The sequence below is a fragment of the Lissotriton vulgaris genome (assembly GCF_964263255.1).
Source record: "Lissotriton vulgaris chromosome 8 unlocalized genomic scaffold, aLisVul1.2 SUPER_8_unloc_1, whole genome shotgun sequence".
Lineage (NCBI taxonomy): Eukaryota > Metazoa > Chordata > Amphibia > Caudata > Salamandridae > Lissotriton > Lissotriton vulgaris.
In genome coordinates, this window is record NW_028240615.1 from 7,216,131 (window position 1) to 7,240,274 (window position 24,144).

The 24,144-nt window shown below is 44.1% G+C and overlaps 1 protein-coding gene across 2 annotated transcripts in view; it reads right to left on the minus strand.

Annotated features, from left to right (window-relative positions):
• Nucleotides 1-3,478: 3,478 nt before the first annotated feature.
• RMP64 (ribonuclease MRP subunit p64) overlaps nucleotides 3,479-24,144 on the minus strand; it is a 110,590-nt gene continuing 89,924 nt past the window's right edge. For both annotated transcript variants that reach the window (XM_086947885.1, XM_086947884.1), the window contains 3 exons: nucleotides 17,547-17,608; nucleotides 4,968-5,239; nucleotides 3,479-4,096 (listed from right to left, as the gene is read on the minus strand). In XM_086947885.1, the coding sequence (XP_086804011.1) occupies nucleotides 3,685-4,096; nucleotides 4,968-5,239; nucleotides 17,547-17,608 (746 nt within the window). In that variant the 3' untranslated portion in view covers nucleotides 3,479-3,684. The remainder of the gene's footprint in view (nucleotides 4,097-4,967; nucleotides 5,240-17,546; nucleotides 17,609-24,144) is intronic.

The window sequence follows — 24,144 nt, forward strand, 5'->3', positions numbered from 1 at the left end:
GGGTGAAATATTTAGGGTCTGACAACTGGCGGAAACACCCCATATCAGTCTGTAGTGGACATGATTACTATGGCGCTGCCTTTGTCTGCCTGCTTTATGGTAATGTGTTTGTCAGCAGTCAAGTTTTATGGCAATTAGGTCTTTTAGCATAAACAGATCAAGATTGAGTGAAATAACTGAAAGAACGGTCACACAATGGATAGGTTAAATAGCTAGTGGTGACAATGGTGCTCGAAACTTCAAGAGTCTTAAAAGACAATAATCTGCTTGCTGTATTTCCTGGTCTCCCTTTGTGTGCTCTATGTATTCCATGCTATAAATCAGGTGGAAATCAGTGGAAAGCTGTACCGCCACTTCTCTAGTGGGCTTGTTTTACTTTAGGTGTGGTAAACAAATCCCTTGCTAAATAGGACATTTAAGTACACTTACAATCTATTCTACCCAGGGCGTTTTACAGCCTTTGTTTTGATATCCTCCTAATACTTTAGGAGACAGGGTTGAAATATTTGGGTCTGAGTCTCGCTCCTCACTGTTGTATTAGTTGGACAGCTGCACTCCACAGCAGAGTCTCCTACCTGTACCCCCCCTTTCTGGTCACACTATGCCTCCCTGAGCAGTTGTATCAAAATCCATATCCAAGTCTACTGAGAAGAGGCAAAGGGAGTTTTGCATTGAAGAGCATCGTGAAGCCTTGGTGATTACGTCACTGAGGTAACCTGGATGCACTTTGCAGCATCAGAGTGCATTAGAGCTGCACAGCTGAAGGGATGACAAAATACTTTTTACTGAGCTAAAACAGAGACAAAAAGGTACATTTTCCACAGTAAATCAAATGAATATATATAATTGAATAAACATCTACCTGCCAAATCCGCTGGGTCCACTGATTTCATTTCGCCCGCCTGGGAAGTGATGGGATCATGAATTTCTGAGATATATATATATATATATCTCAAGGTTGCTGCAACACACCACCTTTCGCCTCCTCGGTAAGCAGACACAGACCCAGTACCAGTGCAAAAACTTCAGTTTATTCTTCGTCGGCCATTATGTGTTTCACCACCTCAGTGGCTTGATCACATGACAACGCTAGGTTGATTCTGGACCAATTATAAAGCTGCACTATTTTGCACGTGATTAAGGTGGATGATAGACATAAACAAAACATTTGGGTGCTTATATATCGGTCAATGCTTTTTAGACATGCGATGTATCATCGAAATATAAAACTTTGAAAAACTAAATGATTTAGAAAAATTCACTTACATGATTCTTACATAAAACCAAGAATTTTCAAATACTAACTTAATATAGATTTACAAATACAAAAATAGATTTTAATCTCTATAAATATATAAAATCTCCATCGGTACGGGGAGCTTTAAATATACCAAATCAATGAAATTGATACATGGGCCCTATGAAGAATCAGTGGATTTAACTAATGTAAAACATTTCAAATATAGCTTGTAATAACTGCATAAATGCAGCTTTTCAACGCTAATTTGCATTATATATAATTTCAATGATAACCACCTGAGTTTTATTATGAAAATGGACAAAAGACCCATTACCCGTGAAATGAAGTGCATGTAGTGAAAAAAAACCTAAAATGTTAAAAATTCGAAAACGTTCATCGATTTGGAGAAAGGACAGCTCCAGTAAGTTGTTACATTAGATTATTACTACAGAAGGGCAAAACAAAATTTATATGTTTATTTATAATTGTTATCAGAAGAAAAGCATATCTAATTCATTATCAGAAAGCAGAGCATAGAGAAGGATTTACGGGTTCAAATCCAAACGGGGTATTTTAAATTCATAAGCAAGTATGCAGGCCTCCAGGATTTTTACTATTAAAATATGTACTGTGTCTCCAATTTCCTCATTGCTTGCTCCCTGTCGCCACCCTTTTTGGTTTTGGGGAGAGTGTCAATGACATAATACGAGAGGTTGTTTAAATTATTTTCATGGACCTCACGAAAATGTCGCGCAATAAGTTGGGTCACAGTTTTTAATGGCCCGTATATGTTGCAACACTCTTTTGCTCGCAGGCAATTTAGGGCTGCCCACATATTTTAGGGACAGCTACATTCTAAGACGTAAATGGCATATTCCGTCTTAAATTGTAGAGGTTTAGAGATTTTAACCCCTTCCATGCTGATGACAGAACGGTTCCGTCATCAGCTACGGGTGAGCTGTGCTGATGACGGAACCGTTCCGTCATGAGCCCGTTAGAACCTTAGAACCCTCAGCACAGCGCGAAAATTCGCGCCGCGCTGAAGGGGTTAATCTCTTTTTTGCTAAAAGCGGTACAATAACTTTTTTTATTAATTCCATATTGGCACGCCTTACAGGGCCTGCATTTAATAAAGCCATTGGTTTTTATAGGCCAATCGCTTGATGGTAACACTTCAGGATTGCTAGAGACCAAGTCCCCATACATTGATGGCTCCCTCCTAAAGGTTATGATAGGTCTAACAGGCATATCAGCTCCTATTATTGGGTCACTTCTTACTAGCGCCCAGTTCTTATTTATGATTTTGGATATCTCTTTTTCCTGTGAGCTAAACAGTATCAGGGTTACCAACAGTCATGCCAATAGGTTCTCTGACCTTTTTTGGGACCAATAGAGAGTTTCTATCTAGTTTCTGGGTTTTGTCAATGGCTGATTGTATGATTTTGAGAGGGTAGCCTCTAGCTAAGAACCTCTGTTTGCAGCCAAGTTGAGCCTCAACTTGGTCCGCAGGGTTACAGCAGATTCGTTTGATGCGCAGCACACACAGCAGTTAGCCCTACAACTATTCATTCCTTGAATAGTCACAATATCACATTCGAGGTACAAAAATACACAACATTGGTTAGTTATTAGTTGTAAGGCCACTAAGTTCAAATATAAGCATAGGTTTATGTAGGGATCAAATCACATTTTAACATTTTACTAATTACAAGAATGAAACAAGATTATCGCTCGCTAGTCACAGGGTGTCCGTATTTCTTCTCCAAACCGGCTGTGAAATACAGGTCAGTTGAGGAAGCCGAAGTGAGCATGTCAGTTTGGCCAGCCTGGGACAGCCAGCTAAACTGACATGCGCACTTAAAAGTTCACATCTACCACTTCTCCCCCATCCCATAGCACAGCCCTGCAGCTCCTGGCACCTGCTGGCTCAGACCCAGCAGCTGAAAAATAGAATAGTAAGACATGGTTTCTTTTTCATCGGCTGGCTCTGAGCCAGTGGGGCGACGCTACTCCGCCATAGCGGAGGAGCCCCGTTGTGTATTAGCACCTAGTCTGAAAGATGTCTATGCCAGAATAAAGTAAAAGCTCACAACTAGCCACTTTGCACAAAAACCTTGGAAAACAGAATTCATACTTCTCATATTCTGCAGGAGTAACAAGATGTGCTTCCCATTTATTTTTAAGATGTGCTCATTTGTTCTCTTAATTCATTTTATAAACATAAAGAACACTAACAAATACTTGTAGAAAAATAAACAGATTTTAATTTGATTGCAAATTACTTTCATTATATTGCAATTATGTATCTTAAAATAAACTGATCGTATACTGAATGTGTTTTCTTTCAAATATATGTTAATACTGTACAAAACATAGTAAAAAGATCCATAGAAAAATAGTACATATCAGCCAACTGAAAACAGACTTTTTTTAAATAAACTCTCTCAAAAATCCATCCCTTCAAAAATGTCGTCTATATCATCTTTGTCAATGCTACATTCAGTTCCAATCTTTTTACTACTCTCTGATTCACAAGGCTGGACAGGAAGTTTTCCAGTGTCCAGAAGAGATTTGGTCCGACACGATGACACCATTGTTTCAGTACACATGTATGAAACAGTTCTATCTTCTGGCTGAAAATCTTCAGCAATACCTTTGAAGGTTTTCTTTGTGGATATTTTAATTTCTTGTGCAGATTTCAGTTTGGACAGCTTCAACACTGCATTATTCCTATTAAAATAAATTTTTTTGCATTTCAGTTTTCTTGGAAAAGACCGTTTGAATGCTATATTCCCAGTGCCACAGAGAAGGAATCGACAGACTGATGCTTTCATACACTGTAATTTCTTTTTCCGACTAAAAAAAAAAGTTTGGAATATATTAGAATTATTAATCATGCAAATCACAGACCAACCAGACAAAAGCAAGCATATGTTTGGCAACAATACCTTCAAATAATACATTTAAAAGATGAATTATTCCAAAGAGTACCACCTCCCTCTGTTGAACTGGAGCAAGGGCACTCTTTCAACTAGTTCTAACAGCACCCCACTTGAGTCCGATATTGGCTACCAGCTATTGTTTACCCCCCTTCAATTACACAGCTGGCTAGGCCGTATTGGGAGAACAGCAAGCTGTGGCAGCCATTGGCATGAAGGTCAAAAGTGGCTTGCCCATAAGGCCTTCGGAATCTGCTTCTCCTTTCTCTCACCACCGTGACCGTCTGAGGGGCCAAAAATACACATATTTTCTGACCTTGTGTATCACTGAGAGTTGTCCAAGACTTTAAGATTTAAGGTGTTCTATTCACCATTTTATAGAAACATAACAGGTCTCCTTAATTCAGGCTTTTGCCCAGGGGGACTTTCTTTATTTGGATCAGGTTTGAAAATGTTATTCCTTGATACTTCAGGAGTGGTTTAGATGTAGATGAGAATATTACATGCTACACTTAACATTGTACGCTTACAATTGCAATACTTGTTCTAAAACAATTTAGCTTTTTCAACAATTGGTCCCTCTTGACCTTCAATGGACAGTATTTTCTCATCAAAACATTTGGTTCTCAGTCATATCTTACTAGTCAATGTAAAATATTGCATTGATTTTATAGATTAAAGGATTTCTCAAACTGCTTGGTTTATCCAATGTCAGATACAGCTCAGTTTACAAAATCAACCAAATGTTTACATAAATCTTCCAAACAAAAGAATTATGCCAGACCTACCTGTATCCTAGGGATTCCAGATGACTCAATCGTTTACTTTTTAAAGACCTGTTTCCTAAAAAGAGGACTTTCGACTTGAGCTTTCTGGTACGGCACCATTTCACAGCAGCTTGGAGTTCTACAGACAATTCTTTGAAAGATTCTACTCTCTCAATCTTCGGGAAAAAGGATGTGATAGATTCTATAGATTCAGATTCCAAACAGGGCGGTGAAGAAACAATGAATGATTTGTCTTTTTTCGAAGAATGAATATTTAGTGCAGGTGTGGTTTCCTAAAATACAGACAGGCAACAAATAAAAATAAAACCTTTTTACTACAAAAACAGACTGCAGTAACACATATTTTATTCACATCAGAAAACAATATTTATAAACTGCTTCCTAGATATTTGTGCCAGAAAAAACAAAGTATGGATTAAATGATTATGATAAATAGGTTCTAGTTTTAATAATTATTAATTCACAGAGCTGTGAGTGAGCTGTTGCTTCCCTTTCAAAGTAATAGAGCACTGGTAAAACATTTTACTATCAAAATATAATTTCCAAAAGAAAAACATAGAACAAAATGCCACTGGTCTCAAAGGCAAAAAGGGACCTGCAGATATCACTTCTTAAATGTGAAAAGGCTACACACACTCCGTCAATTAGACCAAATAAGGGTCCAAAACAATGAGCAACATAATGGCAGTTCAAAGGACAGGCAGAATGGAGGCTTCAATGACTGACAATAAACAGGTTGATCTGTCAACCAGACTATAGAAAGTAGAACAGGGAGCAAAAACCACCCCAACTGGCTATTCTAAAGTATATGCCATTCCCACGTGACGATGCTCACTTGCCTTTAAACTCAAAAAACCTCCATTGTGATGTGTTTTTCTGGCACATTCCAAAAACTATAACAATCTTACCTCTGTATACCTTATTGTCTTTTACCGTTGTTGTAATTTGTACCTGAACACTGGCATCCATATTACTTACTATTAATTATAGTATTTTGTGTTCCATAGTCACCATATATCTGTTGATTTATAGCTCCGATACAGTGTATATTCTTTGTTTTGCCTCTAGTTTGTTTAGACTAAAGTGTGACTAATTGTTTTTACTTTCAAAGTGTCCCCATTACGTCCCTCTGTCTTATATCTCTAAAAGGAATCAACTGATAACAGTGTTCCATTCATATTTTTGTGATCTATATTATGTTAAAGTAATTGAACATTTTCATAGATGACTTAACCCGTCTTCCACTTTATACAGTCATTTTTAGAGAGAACATTTCCAATTCACAAGTACATTTTCTACTGTGACAGAACTGCATTTATTTTGCTTTCCTTTGATAATACTAAATCAATAATCTAAACATTTGACTCACTGTCTAATTCCTTTTGCCAAAATGCATTATAAGTATGTACATTGGATTTGTGCTCCTTTATCTCACTGGTGTGTGAAGTCTTGCAATTGAAGTCGCATGGGCATATAATCAAATGTATTAGGAAAGTACCATCACAGATCAATTTTTTTTGTTGCCTATATATGCATGATTAATAAATCCTGCTTTGATAACTTTGCTGCAATCGTTGCAGTCTAAGAATGCTTCAATTCTTTTTTTTTGATTTAGCTAGTTTTGGTTATCAATTGGTCTTCTTTTATTACTGAGTCAAGATTTTCTTTAATTTCTTTCACAATCGTAAATGAACAATGGTTGATGAATAAACATCTCTTAACTGCTTATCTAAAGAAACGAGAGACCTATACTTTATCACTATTTTCTATCATCATAATACATTGGAATAAAGGTTTATTAGTGTAACTGTCTGCAATTAAAAATGTTATCTTTGTGGTTAACAACTTTTTCCTTGTTTAGCGTGGTCTTGTGCTTCTTCAAGCCAATGCTGTTACAAGGTCCCTCTTCAAATTGTTGCATTATTCTTTGTTGAGACTTATAACAAATCATCTTTGCCTAAAATTATTTGTTTAGGAGAACTGCTACTAATGGGTGGACAGAGTATATATCCCTGCATGATAATAGCAAGAATCTTGCATCTGAGAGGCGCACCAAATAGAAAAGATGTCCACCCTCCATGAATATCGGGCCACTTTACTATATTCCATGAAGTCTGTACATGGCTCTAGCTACAGGGGAGCTTGTTTGCATTTTCATAGAATGAAGCAACATCCACTGAGTACTAGGCACATGTTTAAAGATGTCTACACAACTTTCTTCACCCTTCTCTCAAAAATACGAGAAGAAACCGAAGCCTGCTATAGTCAGGAGGCAAGGGATCATCTCCACCTGTGCTTGATCCAGCACTCATGGACATATTGAGACAATCAGTATGAGGAAAATTCAAAGCAATAGTAAAAGGGGCAGAAGAGAAAAATACAATATCTAAAAGTCATCTTGAATGGAACAGACCTTTATTCCAATATTGTTGGCATACCAGCTTGCATATAGGTCCCTGCAAAGGCTACCACAGGTGGAAGAGAATTTTAGCCAAGAAAACACTAAATGTTCTCAAGTAACCTCTATGCAAAATACCAGTGCCCTCACACTGTGGATATATTGAATTTTTGCCTTGCACATTTAATTTACTTGTTACTGTAATATTTTTATACCGAGCTGACACACCACCAATGTAAACACTCAGACACACACTTAATACAATTGGCACAAAATCCACTGACTACCTCAACTGCAACCAAAGAATGTGTGTCATTTAGTAAGCAATATAATATAAGGCACAACTGGAGTGCCCTAGATAACTCCAATACCCACAAACATGAACATACTCAATGTACTGGAGTTAAAAGATGAACAAGTAACATTAACACCAACGCAGCCCTACTTCACAACCAATCCCATCAGCAAGAGCAGCTGTCTCCTCCTCAAACTAACTCATCTTCTCATAAATATGTGTGTCTTAGAATTACAATTAGAGTATTTTAGGATATCAGATCATGCACCCAAATTATGAAGCTAACCTTCGGAAATTTGAAACATCATGGTTTGTGGTTGGGCTACAGATATAACGTCTTTAGGCACTAGTTGGTGAGTGAGAAACAAGACAACTTTGTGAAGGTTCTCAGCTCCAAGCAGGAAGCCACAATATAGACACAGGACATGGTTCGCTAACCTCTTAAGGTCAAGACTGTAAAACTGCATGATCGATCAGCTCTGGATAGCTAAACTCAGTATTCCCCTAGAGAATACTGAAGGCTCTCGTGGTTTTGGATGGATTTTCAATCTTCTACAAATAAAATATACCTTTAAGTCACACCTGGGACTTACTATTAAAGTAAAAGCTACATTAATAAGACAATTTAGCTTAATCCAATTCTTTTGGTTTTGGTGCTTTTTTGAGAATCTTTATTTTGAACAAGGCCCGTTACAGTGGCCATAAACTTGACACATCCAAAATGGCACCCATAGCAAATGTCGTCTGTAGTAGGCAGCAGACTCTGAAACGGATGAACCTGTGTTGGATCTCCTTCTATAGTTTGCTTTCCACTCAACAGGACTGCACACTTAGGGTATCATTTTGGGAATGTAGAGTCTAAGGTCCTGAAAAAGAGTTTGGGGAAAACAGTCCGTGTATCAAAACATTTAGGTGCAAGTACACGATTTCAAAGTAAATGCTGACTTTATGTCAATGTCCACTTAGGTTTGGACTGGCAAAAGTCTCAATATTTCAGTTACAAATCTTGTGTGGGATTATTGGGGGCTATCCTACTTAGGTCAGGGTATGCTCACCATGCCCTCTTCTGTGGCATTTCAAATTCCTTTCTGTAACGGAGATTGAAAAAAAACATTTTCTCTCAAAGCTAGCCAGTCAGTCTTTTGGGCCCTGGTTTTTTAGCCCTGGGGCCTAAAATGGATTTATGGGGAGAAAAAGGTTCTTATCCACAGTTTTTTTAAAAAAAAATTATTTGAGTGGTGTGAAATGTGCTCGAACTGAAGTTCAAGGAAAGTTCACCGACTAAAGGTCCAGATATCTTCAACTTTCTAACCCAATGGCACCTTTTGTAAGGCTAATTTCTTGATAGCTACTGAACACATTTACACCAAAGCAGGCAACAGTACCAGTAGTACAAAGCAAAGTTCCCAATGTGCGTTAGAGAAAACGTAATTTTAACTCCCCCCCCCCCCAATCCCCTATTCGAACCTCACCCTCTGCCACTCCATTCCCCATCCTTTCCCCCGCTCCATGTCCCTCTCCCACCCCAGCATGTAACATCAGCTCAACACTTATTGTGTCAAAACCAAAGCGACAACTTCTTGGGGGAATATTTGGTGCACATTCATAGAACGGCATACAAGCACACAATAAGAATATTTTTGATAATCCATTGTTGATAAGCAAGCCGTTTGTTGACCATGGGAGAGAACAGTAGTTATTGAGGCATGTTAAACTTTGCCAAAGTGCCCAACACAGTATGCTCAAAACGACTACGTGTGAGGGAACCTCATACCATCCCTGGCTTCTGAAGCAAGGATCGATGAAGCTACTAGCCAGGGCATCCCCATGCAAATGTTTTGAAAGAAAATTAAGAATACAGTTGGCTGATGTAGAAAGTTCAATTCCAGAAAATGCCCAGAATGCTTGTTTTTCATCTAAAATGTCTAATTGAAGTGTAGCTGCCTTTAAGCATCAATTGCTTAGATAAATACGGCATATATAGTTGATTATTTAAACAGAGCATAACAAGACCTCTGATCTCACACTGTATTCACTATTCATCAGTTTTAGAAATAGCGGAGCTGGGGTCAACGCGGTTAGTGATGGGTACAGTAATGAGGATGAGGGAAAATGGACTTAGATACTTCATAGTTTCTTTTTACTCTGTTCTTATCATTGTATAACAGACTTGAAAAATATGTCATTCACATAACAGAAAAATGGCAAACGAAATTTGCATGCAGCTAATTTTGGAAACTAAATCACACACTCTGTAACTGAAGTGCAGTAATTTAGAGCAAGGTGCATTTATAGCAAAGGCTACTTTTAAAATTATTGGTTTGTACAGAGCACACTTTTTTGTCTTCATAGCAATAACCTAAACAAATACGCAAGCAGCAATTGTCCATTTCTTATACTAGACATATATGGCTACAATATTTCAGTTGGCCATTACGTAGAGCACAAAACATACTTTCCACACTGAACTGCAGGGCCGGACTGGGAACTGAAAGCAGCCCTGGCAAATTTTCCCAGACCAGCCCCCGTACGGCACGTAGCGAGCGAGCTTAGCGAGCGAGCGCAGCGAGCCCGACCGCTACTAGGAGGGTTTGGGAAAAAGACAGACAAAAATGGTGAATTTTACAGCACATTTTTTCATTACATATTCAATTGTATCAACTTTGAAAGCACAGTAAATAGTAGATGATGACCTTAAAGAGCACCTGGTTACCCACCCATTCATATGCACCCATAGACATTTTTTACGAGAGCACCAAAAATAGACACAAGTACTGACTTGTATCCTATTTTCTATTTGCATTTTAATAAATACACTGGGGGTGGCATCTAGTGTCTCACTGAGGAGCACCATGTAGAACAAGACCACTATCTCCATAAAATGCAACTGCAAGATATAATAGTATGTTCTGACTGTACTACTTTGGCTATTAAACAAATTTCCTAAGAGATGTCCCTGGCTTCTTCACATTCACTCCTGTTCAAGTACTTTCAGTCAGATTCAATAATCTTCATCAAGCTGTTTATTATGCTTTTTTTTTTAAACGTGTTCTTTCCCAGAAAGAAGGGCATTCTCTCAGTTACCTTTCTTTCCCTTGCTACTCTTTTTCCTAATCCTGCCTTATACGCTTTTTACTCAGATATCACATTCTCCATTCTTAAACCTTTTTTGCCATTTGATTTTCCTCTTTTTCCTCTGCTCTCTTATCCTTTCAGTTCTTATCCTCATGCTCTCTCCTTTTTTTATAACCCATGTTCTAAATATAATCTCCCCTCTCACTCCATTGTGTTCCTTTCTTTTACCTTTCACTCTTCCCTACCACTCTTCCCTACCATCTCTCCATGATCACCTAAGATTATTTGCTTAATTTCTATCCTGGTTAACTCTCTCTCATTTCTCCTTCCCTTACCCTTGTTCCTCCTTCCTTTCATCCCATTACTTTATTCCATTCCTTCTCTCACTTCTTCCTCTTGTCTCCTCTGCCTTCGACTCTTTCCCATCCTAGCTTCTCTTTCACTTCCTTCTCCCCTTTGTATCCCTTTCTTTTTTCGCTATTGATTTTTTTTCTCTTCTTTATTTTCCTTTAAAAGGCACAAGCAAATGACATTAGATATACTGTAGTTGTGTAAGAAGGATGAAGTTGTTGACCATGAGGAGCATGAGAATAATGAGTCTGAGAGAAATGAAAAGACTGGAAAGGGACTGGGTACACTCAATGACCCACTGTTGTAGGGTAGACTGCGGCTCGTGGGTTTGGGATTTGAACCTGCAGCCTGCAGCTGGCTGCAGCATGAGTGAAAACGCGTCAGATGAGGAATCGAGCCTGCTGACTGCGGGTTATGCACGCATATGGACAACAGACGCATTTACTTAGTGTACTATGTACATACCGAGTGCTTCAAGTAGGATAAAAACAGCAAGGGGTCTCTAGAAGGGATGTGGTAAAAGAAGTAGAATTAGAATTATTTTCCAAGAGTCGTGGTCTATGTAAGGAAGGGCATGGCTGAAAACACAGGAACTAACATTCTGTTCTTCACGTCATAGCAAAACAGTGTCATCTCTTTCCTCTTCTGCGCCATTCCTTTCACTCTTGCCTTCTGCACATACCTGTTTTTATCTTCTCCACTCTACCCTCCCTGCCACACTCAACGCACACACCTGGAAGCATTTCATTTCTATTCCTTTGGCACAGTCTATATTTTGACAGCTGTGTACTTCCTTCACACACTTCCCAACAGTTATCATTGCAAAATATGAGACCATCGCTCTGTGCGGTCTGCGGAGAGGCCAAGGATGGGATGTGCATTCAGTCTGAATACCTGTATAACCTACTGACAGGAACTGAAAGAAACCCACTCTTCTTCAACCTCAGCTGCAGAGTTATCAATCGTGTTCCTTCGTAAACACCCACCAACAACCTGAACTCACTCATAAGCCTAGAGTCAGATCAGTTCACAATATGCACTGTACAAGAGTCATACCCTGTATAAAAACTACAGAAACACATATGGAGAAAGCAAACACTCATAAGGAATGCAATAAGTAAAATGTGAAATGTAAGCGGGGCTGCATGGGTGACCTAGATCACCCTGACTGAGTATTTTTACAGTCATTCTTGTGAAACTGACCAGTATTTTTGCTTGTAAAGTTAGGGACCTTAGAATCGGAGGGCCAGCTAAGGACTGTCCACTTAAAATCTTTGATATATGCTGACTTAAAGTCTGTTCCCTGCTGGTACTCTGCAGCAGGTGCACTAACCTCTATGCTATTTTACCGGATTGGAACCTGGAGGTTAGTGAGCTTCAAAGCAGCTACATTAACCCTCTGAAATGTCTTAATCTGTCCCCCTACATAGCGATCTGCTCACCAGCACATGCATTAACCCACTAAGCCGTGTTTACCACAATGTCCCCTGTGCTCAGCAGCTCAGATGAAAAGCTGTGCAGTCAGTGCTTAAAGGCGTCTGCCAGGATACAACATGTCAACATGTGCACGGGCTGAGGGGGAAGGGTTATTTATTTATTTTATTTATTTTATTCAAAGTTTTATATAGCGCGAACAGGATCCTTACAGATATCAGAGCGCTTCACAAAGACAGGGAAGGGGCAATAGGAGTAAACAGAGATAATGGGAACAGTATAATAGTCAGTGTCATGGTAATAACATGGATGATAAAAACAAACATAAAACCAATCCATATATAATCAGGTAAATAACATGGTAACATGGTAATAACATGGTAATAACAAGGTAAGTAACATGGTAATAACATGGATGATAAAAACAAACATAAAACCAATCCATATATGATAAGGTAAGGGAGTAGTATAGAGCAGCACAGGTCATTGATCCGACTACAATGGCGTACAGGTGGATCAGTAAACCAACGTGTATCATATCTTGGTCGGTAGTAAGAGAGTAGCGTAATAGTGCCCCCAACAAGTCGAGTATAGTGCCAGGGGATAGGCAGAGCAGCGGTACAAGCAATGCAGAGTCTCTGACCCAACATCTGTAGCGATCAGGAGATCTTGGCCAGAAGCATTGTTTTCACCTCTTTCTTGAAGAGTGCAGTGGAGGTGATTAGCCTTGTTTCAGGAGGGAGCGCATTCCAGATCCTGGGTGCCATTCCTGAGAAGGAGCGTTTGTAAGTTTTCGCTTTCCGAAATCTACGAGGTTTCAGGAGTAGATTTTTAGTACTCCTATTGGATCTCGAACCTCCTGATATAGACAGCTTTTGAGCGAGGTAGTTGGGTGCCTTGTGGTGCACGGCCGCGTGTGTCATAGTTGCAATTTTTAGCTGTATTCTGGCTTCAAAAGGCAGCCATTTTAGAGACTTTAGGTCTGGGGATATGTGCGAGTGCTTTCTAGAGCCAGTAATGAGTCTCGCGGCAGCGTTCAGGGAGGCTCTTAAGGGTGCTGTTGTGGATTGTGGGAGACCGCTGAGGGTCGCAATTCCGTAGTCTATTCGAGGGATGACTAGAGCTTGTACAGCAGTTTGGAAGTCTTTGGCCGGGAGGAAGGGTTTAATTTTCCTCAGCGTGTTAATTTGGAAATTAGCTGCTTTTGTGGCTTTGCTGACGTGCTGCTGCATGTCGAGCTTGGCGTCGAGTGTGATGCCTAGGGATTTCGCCGAGTCCACGATGGTAGGTTGGACATTGAGTGCTGTTAGGTTGTTGAGCCAGGTTTGGGTGGTGGAGATTTTCGCCGGAGGTGAGATGAGTAGGAACTCAGTTTTTAGAGCATTCAGTTTGAGGTGATTATCGGCCAGCCAGGATTGGGTGTTAATAAGCGTGGAATTCAGCTGTTTGATATCTTCCGGGGACTGTAACTTTAGGTAGAGTTGTGTGTCATCAGCGTACATATGGAATTGAACATTGGATGCTTGAAGCAAGGTGGCGAGGGGTTCCATAACGAGGTTGAACAGCGTAGGAGAGAGGGTGGATCCTTGTGGAACCCCTAGATCTGCAGGCACAGGTGTAGATAGTACATTGTCGATCTTGAACCTCTGAGACCGGTTGAGAAGGAAAGACGAAAACCATTTGAGAACAGTTCCCGATAGCCCCATCCTAGTACTTAGCAGCTCCAACAAGTTCTCATGTTTGACCGTGTCAAATGCTGACGAGAGATCAAGAAGGATGAGGAGGCAGGACTCATTTTTAGAGTTGTTTAGAGTTCTGCACAGTACACTGGATTGTACACATACGCGCATTACACAGGTGCACTGATTTGCAATTGTAGGCACAGAGAGGGAAGGAATTATTTGAACTGCGTCATACGTTTGGTGTTGATTTCAAAGCTCAGCAACTTATCATCTGACCAATGGTCTTCAAACTTTTTAATTCAGTGCCCTACCCCCGTGTCCAATAATTTATTCGAGCACCATTAGCCAAAGTACCAAATACATTTTCTCACAAGTATTATTTAACATTTTAAATATTGCAAGCAAGTGAAACCACATTGGCTGGGTTGAGGGGACACCTGACCATGTTGGCTGGCTAAAGACTGAATTCAGGCAGAACGTGCAAATGTTCACGGGCTTGAAGGGCGGCAGCGCAAACTTAGCCATCACCCCTTCCCCCAGCCCAGAGTGTCGGGGTGCGGGCCCTCTGCAGACAGGAGTCCAGTGCAAATGTGCACCCTACTCTCAGCCAAGCCTGAGAGTGACGGGCTCAGCCCTGACTGGGTGAGGTCAGTGAGGGAAAGACAGACAGCCATGGGTACAGACTGCAGCAGCTCGCAGCCACTGAGACCAGGCAGAGGGCATGAGTGGCACTGGCCCTGGGAGGCCGCTAGGGAGACGGGAAGGGGGTCGTGAGGAAGGGTGCAAATGGGCGGGGAGGAAAGACAAGCAGGGCGAAGAAAAGGGAGTCAGAGAAAGGAGGTTCGGAGGAGATGAGCACACACACACACAGCCAGACAGAGAGGATGAGGAGGAAAGGCGAGGGAGGGGAGAGAGAAAAAGGGCAGTGGAGAGAGAGAGTGTGATTAGGCACGGAAGGGAAAAGGGAAGGGGTGAGTTAGAGGGAGTGAAACAGGCACAGGAAAATGGAGAGAGAGAAGAGAGGGCAGGTGAGGGGTGAGATGGAAACGAGGCAGGAAGCACCTGTGGGAAAATGGAGTGAGGGATAGGACTGGACAGGGGACAGAGAAAGGAAGTGAGAGAAGGAAAGAAGTATGAAGAAAGGAAGGGGGGTGGAGTGAAAGAGGGGCGTGAGAGAAATAAGACTAGAGAGGAGATGGACGTAAGGGGTGGGACGAAGGAAATGCACTTATGAGAAAAGAAAGTGTTTACATTGATGGTAGAAGGGAGAAGAGATGCGGCGGAGGAGGGAGAAGACGATAACGGTGGAGAAACCAGAGGGGTGGAGGCGGAGGATAGAGGTGGACGGTACAGGGAAGAAGGAAATGAAGAGTGAAAAAGCAAGACAGAAAGGGATGTGGTGAAAGGGAGAGAGAGAATGGAGGAAGAGAAGTAGAGACAGACAGGGGAGGGACGATAAGCAACAGTTTACAAGTGGGAGCGAAGGAGAAGCGATGTAGGAAGGAAGGAGAGGGAGGAAAAGAAAGGAAGGAAAAGCAAAAACATTATGAGAATGAAGACAAAGAGAGGCGTATGCGCGAGAGACGAGAAGAGGGTCAATGTAAATTGATGGAGGATGCTGGAGACAAGAGAAGAAGTCCGACACGGAGGCAAAGATGAACTGGACAGAGGTGGGGTCAGGGGTGGTGGATGGAGTAGGCAGTGATGAGGGAAGGCTGTGTGGCTCCTCGGTGACGGATGGATGGATCTTTGAGAGTACATAAGTAATCGTAGTCATCAACAACCATCACTGGATTTACCACTAACCCTGGGTTCCGGGGTACAGTCAGAGGAGCGAATACATGGAGGCGTCGTGTGAGAGCAGTGGCTTCCTCGTCAGAGGAAAGTCATAAATCGTTTCAATAGATTAGAGCGCTTTGAAAATGAAACCTAATACGAATTGCGGTTTGCTCCCACTGATGCTCTTTCAGTTTCCCTGCAATTATTTGAATTGTTTTTCTGTCTAAATTGGGCAATTGTATACTTCAGCTGTGTATTGCCCTGGACTTGTTCTTAAGCATTGCTCGTTAATTGTTGTTTTTTACACATGCAAGAGTTTAAAGGTCTGACCAGGGTAAGGGCCCCTTGTTTTGTTTGCTTGGACAGAATGATCCTTTTCGGTAGGGCCTCTGAAAATAGTCATCAGCACTTCATCCAAGCGCTGGACAGAGCGCTCTCACTCTTTACTGGAACGGGCCTATTTTGAGGAGAGGACAGGGTTAACGACCTTGGGATTTATTTTCACCCATAGCCCTCCCTCCTTGGGCTGTGGGTATCTGCGAGTAGGTAATTGTGTGAAGTGGGGTTTGGCGGGCAGGGGATGTCTTGCCTTAGACGAGTGTACGTCACTCGGTGTTGTGGCACTGACTGGGCAGGCGATTCATACACTTTTTGGAGACGGCCGTTTCATTTCAGAACCTGCCTGGTATCAGGCACACGTTTGGATCAGAGGTCCGGGACCGGACCGAGTCCGATTCCGAGGTCTTCCCCTGGTCCAGTCGTAAATAGACTCACCTGTGGCTGCGGGGGGCAGACAGGGGGGTTAAATTATGTGGTCTGTCTGCCCTCTGAGAGCGAGCGATGCCTGCCTCCTCCTTGACCTTGCCTCAGAGTCACGCGCCCTTTTACTTTTAATTGCGCATGAGCATTACCAGGCAGCAGACCCCACCCCAAGGCTGAACTAAACTAAAACCGCTGTGCGCAGACGCGGAGGGGGTGACATCAGTGAGCAGCTAGGTCATCATGATCACATGGTCAGGTGGGGTTTAAATTATAACGAGTCGGGCCTAAATGAAGTGAAATCGGCTGGCGGGTCAGATCACTGCTCACGTCACAGCACCAGCATTTTATGCAGAGAATCATTATGTTCAGGGCAGGCGGCAGTGAGCAGGAAAGGAAGTTAATGCTAGGTTTGTTTGCAGGGTCGGTCCGACACGGCCAAATCGGCCCCCAGCAACAGAACCGGCCCCCCTGTCACAAAACCGGCCCCCACCCCATCCAGCCTACCGGGGGATTTCCCGGTGCCCGAAATTGCCAGTCCGGGCCTGCTGAACTGCACTGACATTTGACTAGAGCTTTCAAAATCCTCTTCCCCTATCTGGATAGTCGAGTAAGTAGCTACTCTGTTTGTTATTCATGTTTATCCTGCTTTTTGCAATGGTGTGTTCCGACTGTTTTGTGGCAAATGTGTGTAGGGTGTAGGTCATTTTTTCGGTTTATATACGCACAAACATATGGAAATTTTCATTTAAAAATTCAATAAAGTTTCTGAAGTATCTTCTGGTACAAAGATTGTGAATACAAACCTGTGAAGGATTCAGCGGGCGTTTTTTGCACAACGACTTTATATCAAACTCCGGCAATTTCTCTGCAGAAGAGACAATGGTAAATAGATTATTTTTGAGTAACAGACAGATAGGTAATAATTTAGAAATTATTAGCTAGATGCATCAAGCGAAATACCGTTTGCAAAGGGGCAGATTCCCAGAATCTGCCCCTCTGCGACCGGTATTTATGCATTTGGGATTCATCATCCAAAATGCATGAATCTCTATTTGCGATTGCATTTAAGGAATCTCAAATTGAGATTTCTTAAATGCAGTGCATGAATGGTAAATGGCGAAAACTGTGAGAAATGCACTAAAGTGCATCTTTCAAAGTTGTATGTTACACACACACATGTTCTTGGGACATGTGTGTGCGCAATACTAGTGTCCAGGCCAATTTAAGGGGTGCAACAGGGTGTCCTTTGGATACCCTTCACCCTTGAGATTGCATTCTCGAATTGCTATTAGCTAATTGCTAATCGCAAATTGAGAATTCCTCCCCATTCATTCCTATGGGCCTCTTGGCCCATAGGAATCAATGAGATGTCATTCCTTATTTGCGAATCGCACCCTGCGCGTCGCAGATAAGGAATATTTAGGAATTGCTAATATTTTAGCAAATCCTACATGCATCTGATTTTTCGAGTCCCTAAAAGCGAATCCTTAAACTTCGCAATTAAGGACTTGCAAAATCGAACGTTGATGCATCTAGCAGTATATCTGCTAGGGACCATGCTAGAGGGCCTACGTGACTTAAAGCAATGAGTAGATCACATACTGGTATGCTGTGTTAAAAGGATAGTTGGGGCTGGACTGTTCTCATGAGGCACAGGGTCAGACTGATTTGCATATGACCATGTCTGAACTGGGGTGGTGGAGTGAGCTAAAGAATGATGATGGATTAAACCCAGATCAGTTGACTGGGGGCGAGTGTTTGATTTGCTCAAGCGCTCCATCCATCATCCCCTTTGGTATCGCTGTGTTAAAAGGATATGCACACTGTGAGGCTCTCTTGGGATACAGGAGCAGTCAGAGGCTAGCTGGCAATATTTACTGCGTTATTTTAATTTACCAGTGATGTCGTAAATCCACAAAGCTGGGACTAGAGGACTCACTTTTACCACCAGACACTCTTAATGTAGTAGGTCAACCGTTAAAGCCCCTAACATGACATGAAGTTCTTGTTTGATTGAGGACAACAATTCAAAGACTATCACCTGTAATCTGCCTTCTATTTTCACAATAATATGGGCTTAGTAAAAGGTCAACCATCATCTACTTTAAATATACAAAGCAACTGAACATAGCCTTTTCATTTTGTACTAAGTAAAGCAATTGTTGGCTCACCCAGTGGACACAACCACAGTCCGGTGGACAAACATGCTAAGTGCCACTATAAGGCAAACAGCAGACCTGGTTGTACAGCAGTTCTGAGGGTACTCTGCGGAGCGCTTCCTATGTTGGTACTAAAGGACTTGGAAACCAGAACAAAGGAGGGTTATGTGGTTCCCACTTTTATACAAAACGTCTAATCAGGGGGTGCGGATCAGCTGTCGCAAACTGTAGAACCGTTTTGGGGTGAAACTTCCTTCAGGAGTCCTTTGCAGGCTGTTCTGTAGACACAGCCTTTTTGTATCGTGAGATTTCTCACTGCAGGGAGCCTTGGGGATGGCTCCATCCTCGAACACCCACAACAAGGCACAAAAGAGGTCAGAGGGTTTTTGCCCGGCTCTCCACCCGTACCTCCGGTCTGCTGTGCTGTGCCTCTGCCCATGCTGGTAGGGGTTCGAGCCTAGGTTGCCTCCTGTCGTACTTCTCTTCGCTGTTGTCCACATTGTTTGCTTATTGCCTTGCTTTCCATTGTTTGTTTGTTTGTTTTTTGCCTTGTTGCGCCTGTTGACTATCTTTTCACTGTGCCCTTTTTTATCCATTCATGCTGTTTCGCCCGTTTCCCACTACCCCACCCACCGCTGATGCTGCTGCCCCAGCCCCAACACTCCGCCGTTACCCGCTCCCGCCTGCCATCTGTACCTCCCTCCCACCTCCCCTATAAAATGCCGGATGTTGCTCGGCCCCGCAGGGGACATGCCGCTGGCGCGCCAAAGGCAAGCCCATCTGCGCCCGTCCGCGACCCGACCACGACCAGCGCAAGGAACCCTGGACCTCCGCACCAACGCTACGACCCAGCGGCACTCCACACGCTTGACCCAGGCCGAAACAACAACTGCAAACCAGCATCACCAGCCGACACCCGCTGACCCTTAAGCTGTCACTGCTGCCGGTACACTTTCAGAACCCCCAGGAACGCGGATCCAGCACAACTTGCTCACAAGAACACACCCGGGACGAAGACCCTGCAATGCACCCTCCTCAACGTTCGTTCACTCCACAAACACATCACCGAAATCTGGGACCTTCTCAACAGCACCACCCCGGACGCAGCATTCTTCACTAAAACCTGGACCAACACCACCTTGGGATCTTATATCGCCATTGCCATTCCCCAAGGAAACAAGATCTCCAGGAAGGACTGCCTCACTCGCCCGGAAGGAGGAATTGCCATCGTCCACAAATCCACCCTCTGCCTGAGCACACTACCCGACGAGACAACAGACCTGATGGAACACCTGCACTACAAGATACTGCCCACCTCTATCACCACCCTCCGGGGTATACTCATCTACCGACCTTCGGGTCCCCGCAGACCATTCACCAACTCCATCACGGGCATCATATCCCTGCACGCCATTGCATCAACCAACTACACCCTGCTGGGAGACCTCAACTTCCACCTCGGCAACCAACTAGACCCCAACACCACTTTCCTCCTGGACAACCTCCATCAACATTGGACTTCGCCAGATCGTGACCGAACCCAAGCACTCAAACGGACACACCCTAGGCCTGCCTCTTCACAACAGGAAACTCCATCACTTTCAGCCACACCACTGAACTCCAGTAGATAGACCATCAATGCATCCACTTCTCCTTCAGAACACCCACCACCCACAGACACCATCATCTGCTACCAAGGAGAAACTGGACCAAAATCACCAATGACCAGCTCACCTCCTCACCCAGCAACTCCACCCAGACCACCGCGGAAGACGACGACCCCAACTCCGAGAGTCCAGATGCACCTGCCGCGCCTCGAGAAGACCTGGAGAAACTCCAAACCCACAGAAGCCCACAACAACTTAATAGCCACCAACACCACCCACCACCAGCTCATCAGAAACACGAGGAAAACTGCAATTGAGGACCGAATCTCCATACACTCACACAACAGCAAAGAACTCTTCAACATCATCAAGGAGTACGCCCAATCCACCAGCGAGACAATGGACATTCCTCCCTCACAAGACCTCTGCAACAAACTCAGAACTTTCTTCCACTGCAAAATCAAGAACATCTACGACAACTTTGACGAAGACAACCAACACACAGAACCCCCACCAGCCACCGCCGACACCCTTAAGCCAACGAATGACAACTGGACAGCCCTCACCACCGGAGACGACGTAGTCAATCCACTCCGGGGCTCCACAGACCCCTGCCCCCACCACATCTTCAACAGAGCCACCGACACCTTCGCACCCATGCATTGCCACACCATCAACTGCTCCCCGGCAAACACCTCCTTCCCAGATGACTAGAAACACGCAAGATCAACCCTCTCCTGAAGAAGCCCTCAGCGGACCTCACCGACCTCAAAAAGTACAGACCCTTCTCCCTGCTCCCGTTCCCAGCGAAAATCATCAAGAAAGCCATCAACAGCCAACTCGCCACATTTACCGAAGAGCACAACATCCTCGACCTGTTCTAACCCAGCTTCAGAAAAAAACCACAGCACAGAAACCGTCCTCCACGCCACAACAGACAACATCCGCTCCCTACTGGACAAAGGAGAAAGCCTTCGACACAGTATCCCACCACACCATAATATGCATGCTACACAACGCAGGGATACGGGACAAGGCCCTCAACTGGATCTACTCTTTCCTCTCCGACAGAACGCAACGAGTAAGACCTACCCCCCCTTTCTCTCGGACCCTACACCAACCACCTACGGAGCCCTCTAGAGGTCCTCCCTCAGCCCAACGGTCTTCAACGTCTACATGGCCCCACTCGTGACAGACTCAACATTGTCTCATACACAGACGACACCCAACACATCCTCTTCCTATCCAACGAAGCCAACGTAGCCAGACACAATTTCCAAGAAGGCATGGAAGCTGTTGCCAAATGGATGACAAGCAGCTGCCTACAACTCAACATCTACAAAACAGAAGTACTCATTATGGGCCCCCACCCCAACGCCTGGAACGACACCTGGTGGCCCCCAGCCCTCGTTAGCCTACCCACTCACACAGACCTCGCACGCAATCTTGGTATCATCCTCGACTCCTAGCTCAAAATGGACTGCCAAATCAACTCCATCACATCCTCCTGCTTCCACATCCTCCGCCTCGTACGCAAGACCTTCAAATGGATCTCCCTCGAGCACAGAAAAACCGTCACCAACTCCCTCGTCACCAGCAGACTTGACTACGGCAAAGCACTCTACGCCAGAATAAACAAAAACCTCACCACAAGCTACAAAACATTCAGAACACCGCCTCAAGACTGGTCCTCAACCTACCACGACATTGCCACATCTCCCAACACCTGTGCACACTCCACTGGCTCCCCATTGTGGCTAGAATCACCTTCAAGATCCTCACCCACACACGCAAAGCCCTCCACAACACAGGACCAGCATACCTCAACAGCCGACTCAACTTCCACGCACCCCAAAGAGCCCTACGATCAGCCCAGCTCGCCTACGCCGTGACTCCCCGCGCCAGAGAGACCAGATCAGGAAGCCGCTCCTTATCCTTCCTCGCGGCCAGAGCATGGAACACCCTACTGCTCCACCTCAGACAGACAACCTCATTCCCCATCTTCACGGGAAACCTCAAAACCTGGCTCTTCGACAGACCCCCTCCTAGATGGACCGGATCATACACCTCCCCTCCTCCCCCAGCGACTTGAGACCCTAATGGGTGAGTAGTCACGCTTAACAACCCCCTGATTGATTGATTGATTTATGGAGGTATTCAGCCCAACTGAAGCAGTAATCTGGGATGGACAAAAGGTCAGGTCGTACCTAGAGATGTCCCCACCATTTACAACAGAGTTTGCAGTCCCGCCCCCTCACACAAGCGATCCAACAAATGTCAGTGCTCATGAAGACTAATTAGCTAACCAAAATGCTCATAGAATTTCTAGACAGCTCTATCCCTATTCCTCACTTCAGTGTCTGGGACTCCTATCCCCAGCTACAGGATTGCTTGAAATAAACATCCATTGTCTGGGGAGGTAGCCCTCCTCCCACTGTCTTGTACTGGCTAGGCCAGGCCAGGATCATACAAAATGGATTCTACTAGGCTTCATTACTCTGGCTCACTCACATCATATATATGCTATACTTGCTTCACACTCAAACATGCTTAAAAAAAAATGTCATTGCAAGGGTCTGAGCATGCTCATTGACTCGCTCCCCAAACCCCCGAACCCCTCATACACCGATTGACCACCACTGCTGACTATCCGCTCTCCGCTTGGAAACAGCTCGGCACACAAAACACAGCCACCCTCATGAATTCCATCCACTCAGGGGCTCCCACTGACCCCTGCCCCCGACTGAATCTTCAACCTAGGAGGAGATGAGATCAGCCGCCAACTCACCACCATCCTAAATGCCTCCTTAACCATTGCCACCTTTCCTGATGCCTGTAAACATGCAGAGGTCAGCCCCCTCCTCAAGAAACCAATCTCACTACTCCCATTCCTCGTCAAGTCCTGGAAAAGGCCATCAACCACCAACTCACCTAACACATGGCGATTAATAACCTACTGGACCCCTCCCAATCAGGCTTGCAAATCAAACTAAGCACTGAGACAGCCCCGATAGCTGCAACTGACGACATCAGCAACCTACTGGACAGAGGAGAATCAGTCACCCTGATTTTGCTTGACCTCTCCGCAGCCTTCGACATGGTCTCCCACCAGAAACTCATCAACTGCCTACACGAGATTGGTATAACAAATCAATCAATCAATCAGTGACACTTATAAAGCGCGCTACATACCCGTGGGGTCTCAAGGCGCTGGGGGGGGGGGAGCCGCTACTGCTCGAACAGCCAGGTCTTCAGCTTCTTCCTGAAGGAGAGGTGGTCTTGGGTCAGGCGCAGGTCGGTCGGGAGGGAGTTCCAGGTCTTGGCGGCCAGGTGGGAGAAGGACCTTCCTCCTGTAGTCGCTCTTCGGATGCGGGGGACGGCGGCGAGGGCGTGGTTGGCTGATCGGAGGTGGCGTTTGGGAGCGTAGAAGTTGACTCGGCTGTTGAGGTAGCTCGGGCCTTGGTCGTGTAGGGCTTTGTGTGCGTGGGTGAGGAGGCGGAAGGTGATTCTTTTGTTGACGGGGAGCCAGTGAAGGTCTCGCAGATGTCCGGAGATGTGGCTGGTTCGTGGGATGTCGAGGATGAGTCTGGCTGAGGCGTTCTGGATCCGCTGGAGTCTCTTCTGGAGCTTGGCGG